Source organism: Glycine soja, chromosome 18, assembly GCF_004193775.1.
Source record: "Glycine soja cultivar W05 chromosome 18, ASM419377v2, whole genome shotgun sequence".
Classification (NCBI taxonomy): Eukaryota; Viridiplantae; Streptophyta; class Magnoliopsida; order Fabales; family Fabaceae; genus Glycine; species Glycine soja.
Window position 1 is genome coordinate 4,005,125 of NC_041019.1, and position 21,598 is coordinate 4,026,722.

The 21,598-nt window shown below is 30.1% G+C and overlaps 2 protein-coding genes across 4 annotated transcripts; one reads left to right on the forward strand and one right to left on the reverse strand.

Annotated features, from left to right (window-relative positions):
* Positions 1-3,730: 3,730 nt before the first annotated feature.
* LOC114395837 (COX assembly mitochondrial protein 2 homolog) lies at positions 3,731-5,046 on the reverse strand. Of its 2 annotated transcripts, none has more exons than XM_028357704.1 (4): positions 4,917-5,046; positions 4,645-4,709; positions 4,066-4,170; positions 3,731-3,991 (listed from the first exon to the last, which is right to left on the reverse strand). In XM_028357704.1, the coding sequence occupies exons 2-4, from the start codon at positions 4,687-4,689 to the stop codon at positions 3,893-3,895; spliced, it is 249 nt and encodes an 82-aa protein (XP_028213505.1). In that variant the 5' UTR covers positions 4,690-4,709; positions 4,917-5,046; the 3' UTR covers positions 3,731-3,892. The 2 variants fall into 2 exon arrangements, with proteins under 2 accessions (XP_028213505.1, XP_028213506.1); XM_028357705.1 differs by having other exon boundaries at positions 4,645-4,737; positions 4,917-5,044.
* Positions 5,047-14,300: 9,254 nt separating this feature from the next.
* Positions 14,301-20,605, forward strand: LOC114395097. Of its 2 annotated transcripts, none has more exons than XM_028356799.1 (8): positions 14,301-14,591; positions 15,506-16,081; positions 16,292-17,596; positions 17,736-18,060; positions 18,215-18,476; positions 18,560-18,776; positions 19,134-19,743; positions 20,061-20,605. In XM_028356799.1, exons 1-7 carry the CDS (start codon positions 14,505-14,507, stop codon positions 19,554-19,556), a joined length of 3,195 nt encoding a protein of 1,064 aa, XP_028212600.1. In that variant the 5' UTR covers positions 14,301-14,504; the 3' UTR covers positions 19,557-19,743; positions 20,061-20,605. The 2 variants fall into 2 exon arrangements, with proteins under 2 accessions (XP_028212600.1, XP_028212601.1); XM_028356800.1 differs by having other exon boundaries at positions 18,215-18,305.
* Positions 20,606-21,598: the final 993 nt, after the last annotated feature.

A 21,598-nucleotide genomic window follows, 5' to 3' on the forward strand; every position in this document is an offset into this window, starting at 1 on the left:
GTTGTTAGTCTGATTGATTCTGAATTCATTTCTTGTTTTGTTAAGTAAGATTTCAAATTTGAATCTAATACATGAAAAAATATAATTGGAAGGAAGATCATATTTAAGGTGATTAATTTGATTCTTCAATAAATATGAGATATCATTAAAGTTAATGGGTATTTTATATTAATATCATAATAAAAAAAAAATACATCTTTTAATATCATACTTTTTTTCTCTTTTCTTCTTTGGAATCATGTTTTCTTATCAGAGCAATACCATCTACCTTGAAAATTTTTTATGCTTCTTTCATTTGTTGATTTTCTTTTTTCATTTTCCCAAGAAAAATTATACAGCTCCTCTCTCCTTTTTGATATCGGATTCATTTTTTCTCCCATTCTTCCTTTGTCGCAACATCATGTGGAATTTCTGGATTGATGCTTCCAATCACAATCTTCCATTGATTTTCGTTTTTCTTCCTTCATCGTCAAATTGAAGACTCAATGTGATAGACGGTTTTTTCAAAGTTCTTGGTGCTTCATTTACATTCTGATTCAATGCAGTAGATACATTGATGCTTGAAAGGTGTTTGATGAAATGTGTATGGGATTTGGTTTTGTGTGATGCAAAATCCAATTCGGCGTGATCTTGGGAGGTTCCATAGTTTCAATGTTTCTTGATGTACACTTGGTCTCAGTTGGTTACTTTTATTCTTGGTGGATGAAGATTTTGTTCAAAGGTTCTACATCGTTGGATGGTTCTCTTGTTGGTAGTTATTTCTCATGCACACCAATTGTTCAATGATTTTCTCCTTTGATGATTTCATTGTGATCCAGCCTATTTTGGCTTGATTGTTGCTTCTACCTTATGGTGGTTAAGCATTCTCATTGGATCGTAGCTTATACCTAATGTTTAAGCCTTGAGTTGTAACTTCGGCTAGGTGGTTAAGCTTTGTCGTTTGATGATATGCTCCCAATATTGGGATTCTTGATTTAGGTGGTGCTATGGATTGATGAATCCATTAGCATTTGTCATAATTGTGTGTTTTTTAGATCACATGATTCATTATTTTACATCTTTCAGAGTCAATGTTCTGAAATGTCCATAAGTAATCCTGAATGTACCAAAAAGGGATGTTATTACAGATTACGTAATCCATAACATTAACTCTTTTACACCAAATTATGTTTTCCAAAATACAATTAATTACATTTCAGATTCGGTAATTCGAAAAGATGAATAGATTAAGAAAAGAAATAACGAAGAACTTACTACTGAATTTAGAGACACACAGTTCAATCGGGCAAAAAAAAATTGAGAAGGAGGTCATAGCAAGGGGGAACAAAGGAACAAGAGATTCAGAGAAAAAGAGAAACAAAGGAGGGGGGCATAGCATGAATAGGGAGTAATGTTGGGATTTTTTAAATAATAAATGAAAAAGGGGTGTAGAGAGAGATATGAAGGGTGCAAGAAGAAGTGTCGTTGCTTCAAATGTTGCCTAGTCTATGCACCAATGGGTGTAAAAAGTTTTTATACTATTTTCTCTTGTCTCTAATTATAAGATTATTTTTAAAAATTTATTTATTTATTTTAATAAGATTATTTTTTATTTTTTAGATGCATTAAATATTTTTCTCCCACATGCTCTTACTTAATTATTTTTTTTCCAATATTAATAAGAAATAATTAAGTGGATAGATAAATAAGAAAATAATATTTTAAAATGATAGTATAAATAATTGATAGATTTAATGTGATTAATTAAATTAATTATTCTTCTTAAAGGGTGTGAATGAGTTAAAAAGATATTATCATTAGTGACAAATGGAGTATCATTTAATTATAAATTGTCATGATAAATTTCTTTATTTTTATAGTATTTATCTTAAAAGTGATACTAATGATGGTTTTTTATTTTTTAGTGAATAATGATGATTTTTTATTGATTGATAATATAAATATTTTACATTAATAATACATAAAAATTAAATTCTATGGTTTGTTAAGTACCATGAGTGAATAAAAGCTGATGGGTTTATCGAGGATGGAATCATATTTATTAAAACTATCATCATTGTTTGTGTTGATGAAAGAAAAATCACACTTTACGTGCCAAAACATATTTAGTGTATGTTTGGAACCGCCTCAGAAACTCCTTATATGCTAGTTTCTGTTATTGCTCCCCATAATAGCTTCTGCATCAAAGACCAACTTGACGTGGATTTATCCTCTGCACAAGTGTTTCCAAACACGCATTAAAACTATATATAGAATTGGGTAATTGTACAATTCGTTATTATACTCCTTTTTGGCTGTAACCATTGAATAAACTATAATCTGAAAAATCTAGGAAACATGTTCCCGATTCTGTAGGATTTTAGGCCAACAGAAATAAAAGAGACTTGAGAAAACAAAGTTACACTAAATGCTATGCAGTGCTCCATCTTAGCAAAAGAAAGCATGGTGTTGATTTTGAGGAGACTTCATTGAAGTAACTAGAGTGAGCTATATGCACATTACAGGTAACAGTAAATGTTGTGATACCTAAATTGATTTTTGTCTTTTTAATAAGATATCCTCTGAAGGCAATCTTCAAGCTAAATTGTCATGCATACCATCTACATCATGCAGAGATACGTATTGAAACATGTTGACTTGTTATCTGAAGTGGAAATGTGGAATCCAAGCATGTTATGGTCATGGCAATAGTTACGGCTAAAAGGTAGATGCTTAGAAACTATATTTATTTTTATATGTGAGTGTTCTCTATTCATTGATTCCAAGTTTAAATCCCAATTACATCATCATATACACACACAGATAGATAAATAGAGAATTCCTACTAATTTTTTCTTTCAGCGTGATGCTCTCATCTATAAAATATTGTTGGAAAGTCACCTTAATTATAGCCACTCCTATGTAACAATAAGCAAAGAGGAGTGTGGTGAAATCTCAAGTGACGGGTAACATGGACAAACAAAGGTCATGTTAAAGTTCCACAATAGGGCGAGATCTCCCCGATCAATATTCTGCTCATTAAGTAGAACTTAATGTAATGCCCTATTTCTTTCGAGTTAGGATCTCGATTACCCTTTTCTATTTAATAGAATAATAAAAGGTTTTAACCTTCATTTCCATTTCCCTTCTATTCCCAAGAGCGGATTCCATAGGAATGCATTCTTCCTTTATTGATTCAAAAAGACTTCCATAGAGTGAGCCCTTCGATCGTAGTGCTCATCTTACCACCCTATCTACTAGGGCAGTCCAACTTATCCCTGGTAACCCACAACTAAAGCACCATGACTCTTTGATTCCGAAATGCAGCTGAGGGCATCGGAAAGGACACAACACACGCCCTAACTCCATGAAGGGATGGATGGAATAGACAGGCACAAACCGTTGACCCTAATCTTACCAAGATATACAGGTATTCAATCCAGAATGGACACAGAAACTGTTCAGGAAGTGAATAAAGCAGAAAGATTCACATATAGTTGATATCAAATCAGATATGCATAATCTGATCTTGATATCAGCTAACAAAATCTCATAGAATAAAATCAAATCAGATTTGAATTTTAACTACCTAAATCTTCTAGGATCCTCATTTAAAATTTTACATATAGTTGTCCACATATATTACCTTTCATTTTTATTTTTTGTTAAGAAAGAAGTGATGATATATTTTTACACTATCACTAGTTTCTTATAAAAAAGACCGAAGGTATGTAAGTGAGCAGCATAAAGATAGAGCACTGAAGGCAAGAGCATCAGATATACTTCAAACAATATTATCTGCAATAACCCTCTTTTAAGGCTGCAAGATACATATCATATCGAGCCCTTGCACAAAATTGTGGATTGTAATTTGCAAAACAATTTCGTATTTTCAACATTTTAAAAGATTCTTCTATTGACCACTGCTTGCAGCATTTTCTTTCCTCAAAGCTCTCAACTGTTCCTTCAACTTTTTGCTCTCTTCAAAGTTGGCCTTCCGCTTCAAAGCTTTCTGTGGGAAAACAACAGAGACCCTTAAATACAACAAATCAACAAAATAGAAAAAAGAAAGAAAGAAAAGCTCACCTCTTCTCTGAAACAGCGATCCAATTTTATTTTTAAATCAGTACATTCACCAAAGAATTTTGCAATAGGATGTTCTATATGACACTTTTGAAACTGCTCAATAATCTGCATAAGGGCACAGCCTAAATTAAAATATATATATTGCTTCACATTTGCAAGGCCAATTATGATGACTTTGAGGACCAAAGAAAAATTTAGTGATCTGAAATTCTAAATTCACAAACGTGATTCCTAAATCCACCGTGGACTGCAAAGGAAAGGAAAAGGAAATTGAAGCTCTTTCAAAATAAAGCTCCACCTAGCCATTACAACTTTGTAAGTGCATGAGCTAACTTGTGAAAAATTCAATTCATTTTATCTTTTTATTGTTTTCTCATGAATACTTACAAATAAGTTTATCTAAATAGGGCCATAATCAAAGTCTTCTATTTCTAGGATTAGGATCAAATATCCTACAGCTAGCCATTATCCCCCATGATATAACCATGAGAATCAAATTAATACTAATATTCAAAAACAATAATAAACAGTAAATATTTATAATATTTATTATAAAATAGGATGATGAAACAGACTCACTTCAGCACACATTGGGTGTTTGTGCAATGTTAAAGGAGGGTGCATCTTCCCACAACCAAATCAATCTGCAACACCTTCCCACTGTTAATCTCCCTTCACAGTACCAAACAACAACTATAAACAAAAAAATTGAAACCGACCCAGAAGAAATCCATTGCAAAAGATCATAACTTTGAAACCCTTCCAATCAAATCAACCATCCCACCCTCCTATTTCATAAGTGTGTGTGACATTGAAATTAATAAAGACTAGAAAATGAAAAGTGAACTTACGAAATCAAAATTTGAGATCTCTAAGTAATCAGAGTTTCCAAACGCAACGCAGTGCTGGAAGAAGATATAATAAAAGGTGAAGTCAGTCGAAGACACAGGCACAGCCCAAAAATGTCATTTATTTTTTCTCTCATTTTTTCTGTTTTAATACATAAATACATAAATATTTATGGGTTTAAGCCGCGCCACAGAAAATCAAACATAATGAGATGGCACTTACTTTGGGCACCCGTATTTTTATTGGGACACCCAATAACACAGAAATGGTTAAAATGTTCTTCACCTATTCTTTAAATACGGATTGACAATCCTTATGATTCATACAGATTGGTGATCCGATAAGTTTTGTTTTATTTTTAATTTTAAAAAAAAAACAAAAAAAAACTCATACGAATTGTTGATTCTTATGAGTTTTTTTTAACTCATATGAATTGTTGTAATCCATATGACTCATACGGATCAACAATCCTTATGAGTTTTCTTTTTTATTTTTTTTTTAAAAAATTAAAATTTAAAATTCTTATTTATAAAATTGCTAAAACTATTAAAAAAATTACACTACAAAACAAATTAAAAAAATATTTTTGATTTTATTTTTTTAAAAAAAACTATGGATCAGCAATCCGTATGAAACATACAAATTAACAATTTATAAGGTCATATGGATCAATAATCCGTATGTTTTTTTTAAAAAATTATGCACCTCTTTTTCTTCGACAATGAAAAACTATCCAATTTCATTGTATATTCATAAATAATACACGCACATCGTTAGAGATAACAAATGCTCAAAATAGGAGGCTAATGAAAGAGAATTACATTAAGGGAATTAGATTTTACAGAAAAAAAAGGTGCTGCAAAAATGAAAAATAAAATCTATTATTTATAACCGAAAATAAGGATATTTTTGGCATTTTAAAAATCTGTTGGATGTCCCAACAAAAACACTAGTGCCCCAAGCAGATGCCTAACCAGATCCATTGATATGCAGATAAAGCAGACCGAGTAGGGCTTTGCTCCCCCTCATTGCTATTTAAACCCCTCACTCTTTCATAAATGCATTTTTTTGACAAAAATACCCCTATTTTTATTTTTATTTTTGTTAAGGTATCTTCATAGTAAAAAATTATAAGACTAACTCTAATCTTTGATGTCCCTACAACACAAGGATACTCATTTCCAATGTGCAAAATTTTCAACAAATACAGGGCATCCCCGTAATACAATAGAAATTATGGAAACTTATTTATGTTGTGTAATTAATTCTATGTATTAGCTATTTTTTAAGATACTTACCTTTTAATATTAATTGAATTAATTATCATACAATGCAAGTTATCCTTTTTAATAGTAATCAAATTAGTTATGGTGTAAATTATTATTTTTAATTAAAATCAAATTAATTACTAATGAATCAAGTTACCTTATTAATAGTATCATAATTACAATTAATTGAACGCATCAATTTATGTTATCAGACAATTTAGTATTTAGAATTATTGAATATCCAAGGTTTGAATTTGAGACTTAACTAGAACACCTTGTGATAACTTATTTATGCACTCAATAGTGATGTTAAACTCTCCCTTCCTTTTTTCTAAAGAAGGAAGATCACATCATTTCATTCATAATCAAAGACTCAATACATAAAGGAATGCAATTAAAAAAAAACATGATTTCTAGTATGTATAACCTCTTGACACCCTCGCTAACTTAAGGACAACAAGATTAACTTACCTCCTAGTAAAACTCATCATTTAGTTTGAAATATTAGATAAGTAAGCCCTCCATTTGGCTAATAACATTGAAATCAGAAATACCATTTGATCAGTAGCTATTAAGATTGTCTACCACTAACTTACAACCAATTTCAGAAAAACAACATTATGCATACCAAGATCATTAATCCACCTAATAGCTTGGTAAAGTGCTCATGCTTCAGCTTCTAGAGGGCACAAGCATCCTTGTTTGTATGAAGGATATTTTGGCTTTGATGAATTCACCTATGATTACGAATGCACATCTCAACTCCAAACAAATTGTCAAATTCAAAGATGGCAGCATCAACATTGCATTTTGTTATGATCCATCTCCTATCCTTAGGTCCTCTTAGGCCCATTATTAATGTTGATATTTCTTTATTTGTCTTTTAATGATAGTAATAGATAGTATCTCATATAGGTAGGTTCTAAAAGAAATTTGTTATAATTCTGGTAGAAGAGATTGTGAGTATTTTTTTTATATACTCTATAATCAGGATGAAATGGGAGAAATGAAGAATATCATAATTATTTTACTTTTTTAGTTGTAAAACTAGTTAGTTATCTGTGCATACGCATGGGTCGCTCCACTTCATTATATTTTTTTTTACTATTAAAATTGTTGTTAAACTAAAAAGTAAAACATGCCAAAAAGTATAAAAATTGTAAGAAAAAATATAAAAAATCACAATTACTTTTTGATGAATAAAAGGAGTTGGATCACTAAAAAGATGGGCATCTCCATTTCCACTTTCTTTCCATACATAACAGGTTACCTCCTATCCCATGTATTTATTTTGTTGTTATCTTTCTCTTTCTAGCATTTAAAATTCTCATTTTGTCCTAATTTAAGGGATGTATCAATAATATAGGATTATTGGAGTCATATAATTGGACCAACAATTTATTTATTAAAAAAATGAATGAAAATGACTTATAAACTTAGATAATTTTACTCTCCCCAACTATAATTGAACAAATGAATATAATGTGTACAAATTATATTGCTATTTAATTACTAAATTATCATATATGATAAATTTATTAATTTTTATAATAATTATTTTATAAGTTATACTAAAAAAATTATAATTGATTAATAATACAAAATCTTTGATAAGAAATCAAACTTTTGAATAAACTTTCATATAAAATTTCTTATATTACTTAAACTGTTGTATCTATTATATAAAATTTTTTATACTACTAAAAACTACTATTGTATCTATTATTATATTTCGTCTCTGAGTTTGGATAAAGAGGTCATCGCGTGGTATTAGAAGGACTCGTGAAATTAGAAGGTTAAACTATACTTTTTAATATATCTATGTATTCTTTTAAAATGAATGAAAATGACTTATAAATTACTAAAACCGTTGTATCTGTTATATAAAATTTTTTATACTATTAAAATTTTTGTATCTATTATTATATTTCGTCTTTGAGTTTGGATAAGGTTGTCATCCCTTAATAGTAGAAGGTCTCGTGGAGTTAGAAAGTCTTAGCAAACTATATTATTCTATATATTCATATATACTTTTAAAATGAATGAAAATTACTTATAAACTTTGTTAATTTTATTCTCTCCAACTATAATTTAATAAATGAATAATATGTGCACAATTATATTATTATCTAACCACAAAATTATCATATATGATAAATTTATTAATTTTTATAATAAGTTTATTGAATTTTTTTTATCAATTTTTATAATAATTATTTTATAAGTTTACTAAAAAAATCTATGATTGATTAATGATACAAAATTTTTGAAAAGAAATTAAACTTTTGAATAAACTTTCATATAAAATTTCTTATACTACTAAAATTGTTATATCTATTATATAAAATTTTTCATACTACTAAACTATTGTATCTATTATTATATTTTGTCTTTGGGTTTGGATAAGAAAGTCATCTCGTGATATTAAAAGCAAATGCCTCATCATCATTACTCGGTTATTTACAAAAAAAGCAAATATCTATATATTCTTTTAAAATGAATGACAATGACTTATAAATTTTGATAATTTTACCCTCTCCAATTATAATTTAATAAGTGAATAATATATGCACAAATTATATTGTTATTTAATCATAAAATTATCATATATGATAAATTTATTAATTTTTATAGTAATTACATTTAAAAAATCATTAATTTTTATAATAATTATTATGTTATACGAAAAAAAAATCATGATTAGTTAATGATACAGTTTTTTTTACGTAAACTAAGATTTTAAATAAACTTTCATATAAAAATTTTTATGTTATTAAAACTGATATATCTGTTATTATATTTTAAAACAAAATTAAGCATAATTTTTATTCAATATATTTTAAAAATGAAAAAGTTGATAGAGTGTAAAGTGTTTTTAAGGAAAAGAGCCTAAAGAGTGCAGAGCAACCGCAGAGAACGTTAACATGCTATGACAGAAGAAAAAAGAAAGGTCATAACAGAAGCAACATTCAATGCGATAATATAAAAACAAATGTCTCATCATTATTACTCGGTTATTTACAAAAAAAGCTTTAATTAGACAAACCCATCCAACATTACCATACCATATCACCTCTCTCTTTTTCAATTCGTGTTTGATTTAGAAATACAAATAAAAAATAAAAGGTGAAAAATAATTTTTTTATCAAAATTTTCATTTTACCCCTTATCAAGTTACATGTCTATAATATAAAATGTCTATTTTGATCATTTAACTTGTCTATACCTTTTATATATTTAAAATAATAATTTTACTAGACTACTCTTCTATATATTTATATACTTTTTTATATATTTACTACTCTTTTATATATATATATATATATATATATATACTAAAAATAACTTTTTAAAATTTGAATGACTAATAAAAATAATATTTTTTGAAGGAATTTGAAAAAATAATCAACAAATTTTAAAAAAGATATTTAAACCTTAAAAAACTAATCAGTACTACTAAAATGCATGGCAAAAGAAAATATTTATATCTATAAAATTATATAAAGGAATAGAGAGGATATGAAAAAAAGTTAGTCTTCAATGTATCCCAACGTGTTGTTTTTAAATCTTACCAAATAATGTTGAATTAAAGTAAAAAAATTGTAATTGCTTAAAATAGTTGATTTGAGAGTTTTGTTATATATGATAGGATGAGAAACAATCAAAATCCAAAAATAGTAAAAAATTTGGGTGCAAAACAATGGTGACTGGGAAACAATAATTTGTAATTGAGATGTCTCGGGAATCTGCTCAATTGAAGTTATAATAGTGAAGTTAAAGAAAAAAAATGGGATCAAAATGAAAAGCTGAAAATTTCAGCCACCCTTATTCACTCCAAATTGCAACCTGCACTTTGGAATTCCTACTTTGCCTACCAAGGAAGGCATGTCTAAAAAAGAATGAGTTTGAAATGCAAATATTATTCATCCAACAAACATATTGGAAATTAATGGTGAAAAAACTGTTTGATCCCTTATTTGGATGTATTATGATTATGATAGAAGAACAAAAACATCCTAAGGAAATAAAGTGTTCCCTAGGAATTTATTTTTTTTGTGATCTATATTCCCTCCAAGAATGGGCAAACAATAAAAAATGAAATAAAAAATGAAAGTGAAGTATCCACATAATTTATGTGAACATCAAACTTTATCCACAATAGATAAAAATGAATTTAATGAAAAATTACATTAAATGCTAACTTCTATAATCCCTTTCCGCCAAATATGCATATGACAATCTATCTACTTCCATAAGGTAAACATTGAGAATAAAGGAATGATTCTCAATATCATTACCATTCTTTTATAATGTGTTGATCCGAAAAAACAGTTGAAGACTCTTCAAATCAGCCAAAAATGGCTACTACCAATGACAAATAAAAAATCCAGGAAAAAATCATTCAATTTGAAATTTAAACTTCTGCTCACATGACATCTAAATAATTCTTTTACTTAAAGCAACCAAGACATCATGCCAGGGTTCATGCAAAATGTCGTGAAACATAACAAAAGTAGAAGATAGGGTCCTTATCTTTTTCAATGAATACCAAAAGATTCATATTATATTGGGATTTCAACGAAGGAGAGGGTGAGTCTTCAAGCTTCTTCCATAGGGCTGCGACAGTAAGTTCATCTTCAATCCAACACATATCATGGGATTTTATATTATATTGGGAAGCACAAATTAGAATCAGAAATTAGTGAAATAATACATGAGCAGAGAACATGCCAATGTTAGTAAAGCATAAATAAATAGAAAAAATATAAAAGAATTAAGAAAACATGAATACCTTCCATGTGAGTTTAGAGTTAGATGTACTTGTCAAAGCTTCTCTCCAAGTAGCATGTAGACTTCCTACCTATGCTTTGTCTTGAAAGAAACTGAAGCACGCCTTTCATATTTCAACTTAACTGAAAATGGTATAACCTTTTAAAGCACATCAATTGACTTTTCATTCTTACCTCTTTTTTGCCTCTTTAAAACTGTCAAAACTACAGATTGTTACAATAAACACATGTAAGGTTTTTTGACAAAACTATTTTCCAAAACAGCTTTTGCCATAGGGTAATTCAGGTTCAGATCCAGATCGAGTAATACAACATATATAGGAGTTCACACAGGTTGGAATTAGTTGGTCAAATAGAAGGGTAATAGTAAAAAAAATCCAAATCTAGTTATTGTTGTTATAGGAATTAACATAAAAAGTTTGTATCTAAAAAATTACCTATTTGAAAGGCAAGACTTGAAAATAAAGAGCAGTCAGGACCACCAGTTAGCCAAAGCATTAGAGGATCATTTTCTGACTTAACAAAGTAGTAAAACACTTGCCATCATCTTTTTCTACTAATCCAACATACCTGGTTTAAGAACAATAATGTCTCAGATTTTGGATCAGAATTCTCTCTTTCTTTATTACTATGGTATAAGAAACCAAACCAGGGAATAGCATGAATTTATCTGTATCCGAGATGTCGATCATGTAAGCTATGAAATTAACCACAACAAAATAAGTAATTCATGTTAAACATTAAAGAAAAAAGAATATCACATGTATACGCCATGATGACATGTGCTTGCACAATGCAGAGTACAAAAACCAAAAGGAAAAGGATAATTGTGACCATGGATAGATCATATTTAGACCCACAAAACGAAAGCCACAACATTACCGTAAAGTCACCACGACCCAGTTTAAAAAAATAAAAAATAAAAAACTGAAAGATATGAAGCTCCGTCCAAAACTTTTGTTTTGCAAGCAAGTAAGATTTTTTAGAACCGTGTTCTCTCCAAAGTTTTTTCTTGAAAGTGAAATGAATTGGTTTCCCTTATGTCTTTTTCCCGTCATTATATGAAGAAGAAATTGACCACTGGAATAGGAAAAATAAAAGAAAAATGGCAACTGCAACGGCTCAAATTAGTTAAGTTATACTCCATAGTCCATGTATTATCGACAAAACATCAAACTACAAACTCAAATTAATTGCATACCTCTCGTTACGGCAACGGCTCGCGAAACTGTTTGTTGCAAATGTTGTCGAATGTGAAATGTTGGAAAATGTTGTCTTGTACTGCTGTTGAGGTGAGGACTGAAACTTCCAGGTGTTTCCGTCCATGTTGAAGATTCTTGTGCCAAGAAAATCAGAAGGTGTCAACTTGTGTTTGAGAGGAAGGGAGGGTTTGTCGAAAACAAAGGAGCTCATATCGTTTTTCTGTTATTCAAAATTTTCATTTTAAACCAAAAATACCATAAAATCAAAAAAATTGTCACGGGAGATAAAAAATTATACTACTCATTTATATTAGATTAGGAGTAGTGATAAAATAGTTATTTCTCTCCATAACACATTTGAGAAAAACAGGAGCTGGAAGATGATGCATCAACACTGGTTGTTCCGAATAATTCCATACTTTATCACTATGGCGTTTCCATATCCGAGATGCTCAAAAGAGGCAGAGATTGAATTTGAGCAGCTTGTACTGGATTGAAAATTTGCTCAATGAATTCGTTCCTCCAAGAATGAGCCCTTCAACTGTTAGATTTTCAAGTCAAATAGGAGGCAAAGTAGAGATAAAATGATTTATAGTAGACTTTAATGAACCCCCCAACTCTCTATACATGAATTTAATTTAAATATATATTTTTTACACTGTTATTCTCTCTTTTATTGGTAAATGTTGTTATTCATTCATATATTACTTTATTGAGGTTTATAATAATTATTTTAAAGTTATCCCAATCATAATTCTTAATTAGTTATCTATATAATTTTTTAGACTAACATGCATGACAATTAAACTTAGTAAAGAAACGAAACTTTATCAATAAATTTTAGAAACATTTTTTTAAATTTAATCATTTTTAAAACATTTACTATAAATGCAACCTTCAAATTATTTTAAAGAATTATAAATTAGCCTGTGGAATATACGAATCAAATATAATATATGAATTTTATGATTATAATTGTCTATCATAAAAGTGAAAACTTTGATCATAATTATTAATTATAAAATGTAAAAAATTATTCCGATCATGTCATTAAATTAAATATATATCAAATGACTTTGGTGAAATTTAATAAATTTACTTACATAAAAACATTAAATATATCTAAATATAATAATCGCCAAGACAATCAAAATAATTAAAATTTAGTAATTATTCCAGTTAATCATTTCAGTTCTTGCAATTCCAATTAATAATGACAATAAAATTTAAATGGAGGAATAATAGTTTGGTATCTTGATAATATAAAGAATACTGATAAATGATATAAGAGTTTAAAATTTAAATCAAATGAAAGATAGAAAAATTAGGATTATGAAATCATTTTACATTTTTGTGAATCACGATCCCAATAATATTGTAGTTATGAATGTTATTTTGTGGCATATATAAAAATTAGTTTGGTTAACTTTTAACATTCATAGAAATATTTTTTAATTTTTAGAATAATAAATGAAAAATAAAAGTAAGAATGAAAGTTAGTGGAGTTAGGAAATAACTTTTCACATTCTCATGAAAATATAACTTTATTATCTCGTTAGTATAAGAATAAAAGTTGTGTAAACATGAAAATGTCCTGCAAATAAAATATACTCAATAATATTTTATGATAACATCCTAACAAACATGAGAATAAATAAAATAGACATTTCCACCTTCATTTTCTTAGAAATGCAAAATGATTCCGTAAAATAAATATTCCCTTAATATTTAAGTTAAAAGATATAAGAATAATTAAAGGAGATAATGACAATTCATTCTAAAAATAAAAAAAATCCCTATAAAATTAGAGATTTTTTTTGTATTGAAAAATTTAGATGAGTTGATTATAGAGAATTCATCAAAATCAAGATAAACTTCAAGGTTTAAGGGTGTTTATATATGTACCACTTACAGCTTACTCACAAAGTTTCACTAATATAAATAAAAAAATCTGACTAAAAGAGTCAACTTCTTCAATAGACATTAATCATTAATCAATATATTAGTTGATGAATATTTCGTAGTAAAAAAAAAAAAAAAGAAGTGTAAGAGATAAGAATTCTTTAAAGAGGATTTTCATCAATTATTTTTAGATAAATGGATATTTTTACCCCGTTAAAAATTGACATCACTCCAATTAGCCCAATTGCCGCTCTAACTTGCTCTACCGTTCTTCTGTCTTTGCTATTCTCTGCACCGCAGATTGTTCCTTTTCTTCAATACTCTTTCATTTTCCATTACCCGCGAATTCAAAACTTCATTCCTTTATATCTCTTTCCCCTCACTGATCACTGGATTTCTGTGATTGAATTTTCTGGGAAACCCAAGTGATGGAAAATAATAGTGAAGGCTTCTTGAAATTGATATTTTCTTGGTCTCTTGGGGATATATTCAACAATGATCTTTACAAAGACAAGGTCAGGTTGCTCATGCCTATTACACATATTCAACTGTTATTTATATGATCATTCATTCCTCGATTACTTTTTTTTTTTTTTTGAAAACACCACTACTAGTTTTAGGTTATAGTTGTACTATAAAATTCTCATGGAATTTGGTTAATGTATGAGTTTTTTTGTAATGTTACTGTCCAGTTAGGGTAGTAGGGTTTCAGCAATTTTCTGTCTATCGCTGCATTGCTGTTGTGTTTCGTTTGGCCCATGCATTGTTCCTTAGAGTTGGTGTAATATTTCAAAATTTTCTCTTTACATTGTTCGAGGTTTTAAATATCGGTTGCGGTCACACTGTATTTTCGTCATGTTTGTTGATATGGTGGTAAATCGTGGACAAATACGGCCGATATGGTCCCACTTGCGGTCGTGGACATTTAAAGAATCTTGATGTTGCGGTCCAAATCACGGTCGTGGACCGTTTTTTAAAACCTTGATTGTTCCTAAGTGTTGTGGTAATTCAGTTTGTTTGTTCCTAAGTGTTGTGGTAATTCAGTTTGTTTGTTCCTAAGTGTTGGTGTAGTTCAATTTGTTTGACAACATAAGTGGACTGTTTAAATTGGATCGTCTGACATGGGTCAAATATATAGTAGTTTCTAGAGGACACACTCAATACATAGGCAGTGATCACTGAGTATGTTCTTTGACGGGAACAATATGCATTTTTTTATATATATATTGATGTTTGTATGTGTAATGAGTTATGTGTAAACCAAAAGATTTCCTACAGGAAGTTGTGGGACTGAGTACTGAGCATTTACGTTTTGCTAAAAAGTTGATAAATAGCTGATTGTGCAGTCAACATTCATTACATACTGGAAGTTCCTTGCTTTTTGTACATAATTAGCTTCTAAAACTATCATGTTTGTATGTTTTAATAGGTGAGGCAAATTCCAACGGCATTCTGGTCAGTAAGTCACTATCTGAAATCATTTATTTTTCCACTTATTGAGGAAACTCGTACAGATTTATGCTCAAGCATGAAGATGTTGTCAGAAGCTCCGGCGTGTGAAATAACTGACATTAATTTGTCTGAAGATTACTCACCTCCACATGATTTGTTATACCAGATAGAAATGAAAACAATAGTAGCTAGTGATAAAAAAGGGGATGTTTATGAGCCTGAGGTTGGACATCTCATTGCTTTGACTGATAAGAGGCCAACATGCATTGATGATTTGAACAAGCATGGAAATTCCTATCTTATTGCTTTAATTAGGAAGGTTAGAAAGAAAAATGACGATGAAAATGTTTTTGAGGTTCAAATACTAGCCTCACAGCCCATTAAATTGGAAATGTACTGGCAAGAGGATGACAAATATATATATGGTATATATGGTTTTGCTTTTTATCTTTTTAGTTTAACAACAAATATGCGTATATGGAATGCTCTGAACTCAGATCCAGATGGTCCAGTCATCCATGTCAGCAAGCAACTGCTCCAACCTGATTCTGCTGTAAGAACAGTGATTTATTCTCTGCCTTTTGTTATAGATATATACCTTGCAATATCACAGTTCATGATATAACTGTACGACTGATTAGCAGATGAAGCTAGATTTTTTGTATTATCAACCCCCTCCCTTTTATTTTATTCCATACCTTGAGAAGATTACTTATTCATTAAATGATTTAAGTACTTTAATTGCTGTTGCTTCTTCTGACAGGTTGGGGAAAATTGTGCTCAATGTTACTCATTTCAAAGGCACACTGATGATGGATCAATGATTGGTGCTGCCATTCGCTTATTCGATTTAAACAAAGCTCAAGAAGAGGGCGTTTTAAGTTGTTTAGCTGCAAGGGAATGCTCTCACAAAAATACTGTGAAATTGATTTGGGGTCCTCCAGGGACAGGGAAAACAAAAACAGTTGCCTCATTACTATTTGCCCTCCTCAAAAAGAAATGCAGAACACTTACTTGTGCTCCAACTAATGTGGCAGTACTGGAAGTGACATCTAGGTTTCTTAGGCTAGTGACAGAGTCCATTGATTATCACACTTATGGTCTTGGAGACATAGTATTATTTGGAAACAGAAAGCGGATGAGTATTGACGATCGTGATGATCTTCTTGATATATTTCTTGATTACCGTGCAAATATTCTTGCCAAGTGCTTTGCTCCCTTGTCTGGTTGGAAACATCATTTAGAACAGGTGATATTGTTACTTGAAAATCCTGAAGAGCAGTATCGTGAATATTTAAAGTGTGAGGAAAAGAGGGATTATGAGATAGATGATGATGATGATTGCTTGAAAGAAGAGAATGAACTACATGCAATTGCAAGTCAACAAACAAAGCAAGAGAAGAAGCATATGTCCAAGGATTCAAAAATTTGTAAGCAAAATGAGTGGATGAAAATAATTAATAAAACTTTAAGAGAAAACAGGTTGTGTTTTAAGGAGGCAAACAAAAGTAAATATGATAAGCAAGAGAAGAAGGATTTTCTTTTTCGTGAGAACAAAATACAAATTTTGACATTTCATGAGTTTGTCAACAAAAAATTGAATTATATCCGGAGGTGGATGAGGACATTTGCAGTGGATATGTGTACTCATTTGCCAACTTCTTTTATTTCATTAAGACAGGTGAAATGTTTATTTGAATGTCTTGATTTGCTTAAAGTCCTTGCAGAGATGCTATCAAACAATTCCATTACTGATCAACAATTGTATAAGGCCAGGAAAGAATGCCTTACAAAGCTGAAATCACTTCAAAAGATTATTCTTCCTGATTTTTTTGATGAATATACAATAAAAAACTTTTGTATCAAAAGATCGCGCATGATTTTTTGTACTGCTTCAAGCTCCGCTAGATTGCATGCAGTAGAACATTATAGACTAGAAATGTTAGTTATAGATGAAGCTGCTCAACTCAAAGAATGTGAGTCAAATATACCTTTACAACTTCCTGGTCTTCGTCATGTTGTACTTATTGGAGATGAGAAACAGTTGCCTGCCCTAGTCAAAAGTGAGGTATGTTCCAGTCTTGTTAACTCCTGACTTCCTGTCTAATGTCTATGCAAGCATGTTTGTTATAATGTCTGTCATTTTTTGTTCTATGAAATTTATGGAAAAAATATTTCAACATCTAGAAAATTTTATGAATATGCAGATTTCTGGCAAGGCAGGGTTCGGGAGAAGTTTGTTTGAAAGGCTGGTTCTTTTGGGTCATGAAAAACACCTTCTCAATGTTCAATATAGAATGCATCCATCCATTAGCTTGTTTCCAAATATGGAATTCTATGACAAACAGATTTTGGATTCTCCTAGTGTTAAAGAAAGAAGCCATGAGAAGCATTTTCTACATGGAGATATGTTTAAGTTCTACTCTTTCATAAATGTTGCTTATGGACAAGATGAATTCGATGAAGGGAATAGCCGAAAAAATATGGTGGAAGTAGCTGTGGTATCTGAGATTGTTCTCAACCTCTATAAAGGTAATTTTATAATGTGATCTAATATATGAGTATGAACAAAAGTAACTGACTGAAATATAAATGTTTGTGATGAGTTTCTTTATCCATATAATTTATGAATATATCTTTTATCCTAACTGTGGGGTTGTTGTTATCATCTGTTGATACTTTACAGAATCAGCTTCTAGAAAACAGACTGTTAGTGTTGGTGTTATATCACCATATAAAGCTCAAGTTCTTGCCATACAAGATGCTCTTGGAAAAAGGTTTGTTGGTAATGTTGATAATGACTTTTCCCTGAAGGTTTCCACGGTTGATGGTTTCCAAGGTGGTGAAGAGGATGTGATAATAATATCCACTGTAAGATATAATAACATGGGATATGTGGGATTCCTTTCTAATTTTCAAAGAACTAATGTTGCTTTAACAAGAGCAAGGTATGATATGTGCCCTGATATTGTACACACTATTTGTTCTACATATGTTCTAATTATGGATGTACTTTTCCTTATCTATACAGGTATTGCCTTTGGATAGTAGGTAATAGTGAAACTTTGATGAATAGTGGCTCTGTTTGGGAGAGATTAATCCTTGATGCTAGGGCTCGAGGGTGTTATCATAATGCTGATGAGGATGAGAGGTTATCTGATGCTATTGCAACTTCCGTGATTGAGCTTGGTCAAGTTAGTGATCTATTGAAATTGAATTCTCTGCTCTTTAAGAAAGCAAAGTGGAAGGTATGCTGCTTGAAATTCTTCTTGCACCTTTATTTTTATTTTTATTATTAAACATGCCATAATAAGTCTCAAGTTAAATCTCCCAAAAGCATACATAACCCAAGAGATAGAGAACATTTCCAACTAAAACCCAAAAAATTCTCACATAACAAATCAATGTATTTATCATATGCAGAAAATTGTGCTAAAGTTAGAATTCTTTCTCCTGAGGAATTAGGAGAAGCTATTGATGAATTTTAGCTGCTCTTTAACCCTTATGACCGATACAGTGAATGAAAATCTTCTGACGATTCTTAAACAGCTTTACTATTTTCATGTATTCTTAATCGTTTCTGTGACAATCTATATTTATTATAGGTTTGCCTCAATCAAAGTTTTCTGATCTCTATGGCAAGAATTAAGAGTGCTGAGATTTGCAAGAAAATATGTTCCCTGCTGATGCAACTTTCAAGTGGTTGGCGTCAGCCTCACCGGAACATAAATATTAGAGTTTTGGATGATACTTCTTCCCAACAGTTGGAGCTGTATAAAGTCAATGAGTCACTTTATCTTGCATGGACCATAGATGTTCTAGAGGAGAACTCAAATTATGTTCAAGTTTTAAAGATTTGGGATGTTTTGCCATTGTCTGAGGTATCCAATTTGGTGAGGGATGTTGACATCTCATACAAGAGTTCGAATCATCTATCCAATTATAATCTTCCACAAGCTGATCCCATGCAATTTCTATGTAACCAATTTTCTTCGCTCAGACTGAGGGACATAAATTGGAATCAATAGTATACTACTCACCTCACTTAAATTTTGTTTCTGTTACACAAATCTCTCCTCTGTTTAGAAAAAAAAATATGTAAAAAAATTGAGAGGTGTATGTAGGGATTCCAATGCATATTTTCAGTGAAGGTTTTTAAAGTACAGAAGAAGTCAGAGTAATTTACTCTCAATTTCAACCAATCAGAAGTTACGGGTAAGTTTTTCATTTTTGCCTTTTTGGGACTTCAATGTTGTTGTCATGTTTAGATTTTATTTTTTGTCGTGGTAATTCTAAATTCTAAAGTAAGTCTTTCCTTTTGCTAATCCAAATGAGATATTGATCTTTGTTTCTCACTTTGTATATCCATCTTAAAACTAATAAGAAATCAAAATTTGAGTCTCTTATACTTTCGCAAGAATGATTTGCTTGAGCTTTCCAATTTCGTTTCTTCATGACCTTTCACATTGTTTATTTCATTTTTTTTTATTGATGTTGAGGCAGATGATGATACTTTCATTTTCATTTTTCAGAAATATTGGATTTTGGAACCCTATACCATGTAGCTTTGGTATGGAGAGCAATACTGAATTTTAAGTTTGGGAAAACATCTGCTTCAACTGCAAGGTCAATAGCAATTGTGTATATAAGTATAGAAGAGTATACTCTATGCATACAGTCATAGGTTAAGTAAAAGATAATGTCTCTTTTGGGTTTGCCTTTGCTATATTTCTGACATGATAAGGAAGAAGCAGAGTATGGTGCGTGACTCATTTTTCTGCAAGGATTTAACTCTTCTAGAGTAAGCTTTCACTTTAGAGAGAAAAGTAAAAGATCTCAATCATTGATAAGATCAACAGTTGATGTTACATGAACTTGTCCAACAAACCATACAGTTGTTAAAATCTCCTGTGTTGATTTTTTTCATTAATGATTGAGATGTCGCATTTTCCTCTATGTAGTGAACTAAAAAGAGTCAAATCCTCCATAAATATAGATAACAGGCATAAGGTTGGTGTAAGGGATGGCCTCTTTTGCTACATGCTGATTGTTTCTAATATATAGTTTTTTTTTGTCATTTGTGTTTTTGTTGATTTGCCTGTTTCTAATGCACTTGCATGTATATAAACATCAAGATGAAACAACAAAGGTGAATGAGGAAATTTTCCGTAGTTAATCAGATTTAGGTCATATGCAAAGAATTGGTTAATGACGATTGATTAATCAGATCAAACAAATTATACGCGTTTAATCCATTATATGATTTGATTAATTAATTGTCATTGATCTCTATATTTGAAGTAGTAGGGTTGTAAAGTTCAGAAGTTCGTATTCATAAATTGAAAAGCATTTCGATGGGGGGAAAAGGTGCCAACTTAATAATTTGAAAACGGGAGGGGCAATTTTTAATAAAATGCAAGGAACAGTACTTCAATTAAAATAAATTGTGGTTAAAATCTCAACAAGTGAGAAACATAGAACGAAACCTTCAACGATAAAGATCAAGATTCTGAAAAACATAAACATGTGAACTACTATTTTTAAAAGATAATTTCAGTGACCATAATTCAGATTTTATAAAATTGCATTACCAAACGGTACAGTCAAGTTACACTAAATTGTAAAAGTGATATTGGTATCATACTTGAAATTAAAATAAAATCTGTGAGTGGGTAGATGAGAGGATGTGAGATTTTTCCAGTTTAATAAGTAGTTTTGAGTTTTGGGTTCAAAATAGAATTTGTTGGCTATAGAAATTCTATCTATCTCAAACATGATTGTTTCTTGTAGATAATATTTGTAGTCACTAAAAAAATTAAAATAAAATCTAGTTATTCCTCCCCTTCACTAAACCCATAAAATTAGAAGATTTTGTTAATCTTACGTCAATCTTTAAAGAAAAAAAATAAACTACTAAGAGGCACCTCCTAGCCTTTGCTAGCTTAACAAGAGGGTTTTAGAATTTATTCTCATCCTTACTGAAACATATGTTTTATCTTAATCTCATATTTTTAAATTAAAATTATCAAATAATTAAAAGTAACTTTGTGTCACAATATAAGCTATTTAT

Bases quoted from the DNA above. Each gene is read 5' to 3' on its own strand.
- LOC114395097 (XM_028356799.1), top strand. From the start codon at position 14,505: ATGGAAAATAATAGTGAAGGCTTCTTGAAATTGATATTTTCTTGGTCT. The intron at 16,082-16,291 runs GTAAGAACAGTG...TTCTTCTGACAG, and splicing joins TGCTCCAACCTGATTCTGCT to GTTGGGGAAAATTGTGCTCA. The intron at 18,061-18,214 runs GTAATTTTATAA...GATACTTTACAG, and splicing joins TGTTCTCAACCTCTATAAAG to AATCAGCTTCTAGAAAACAG.
- LOC114395837 (XM_028357704.1), bottom strand. From the start codon at position 4,689: ATGCACCCTCCTTTAACATTGCACAAACACCCAATGTGTGCTGAA. The intron at 4,171-4,644 runs GTGAGTCTGTTT...GCCCTTATGCAG, and splicing joins AACACCCAATGTGTGCTGAA to ATTATTGAGCAGTTTCAAAA. The intron at 3,992-4,065 runs GTGAGCTTTTCT...GTTTTCCCACAG, and splicing joins ATCGCTGTTTCAGAGAAGAG to AAAGCTTTGAAGCGGAAGGC.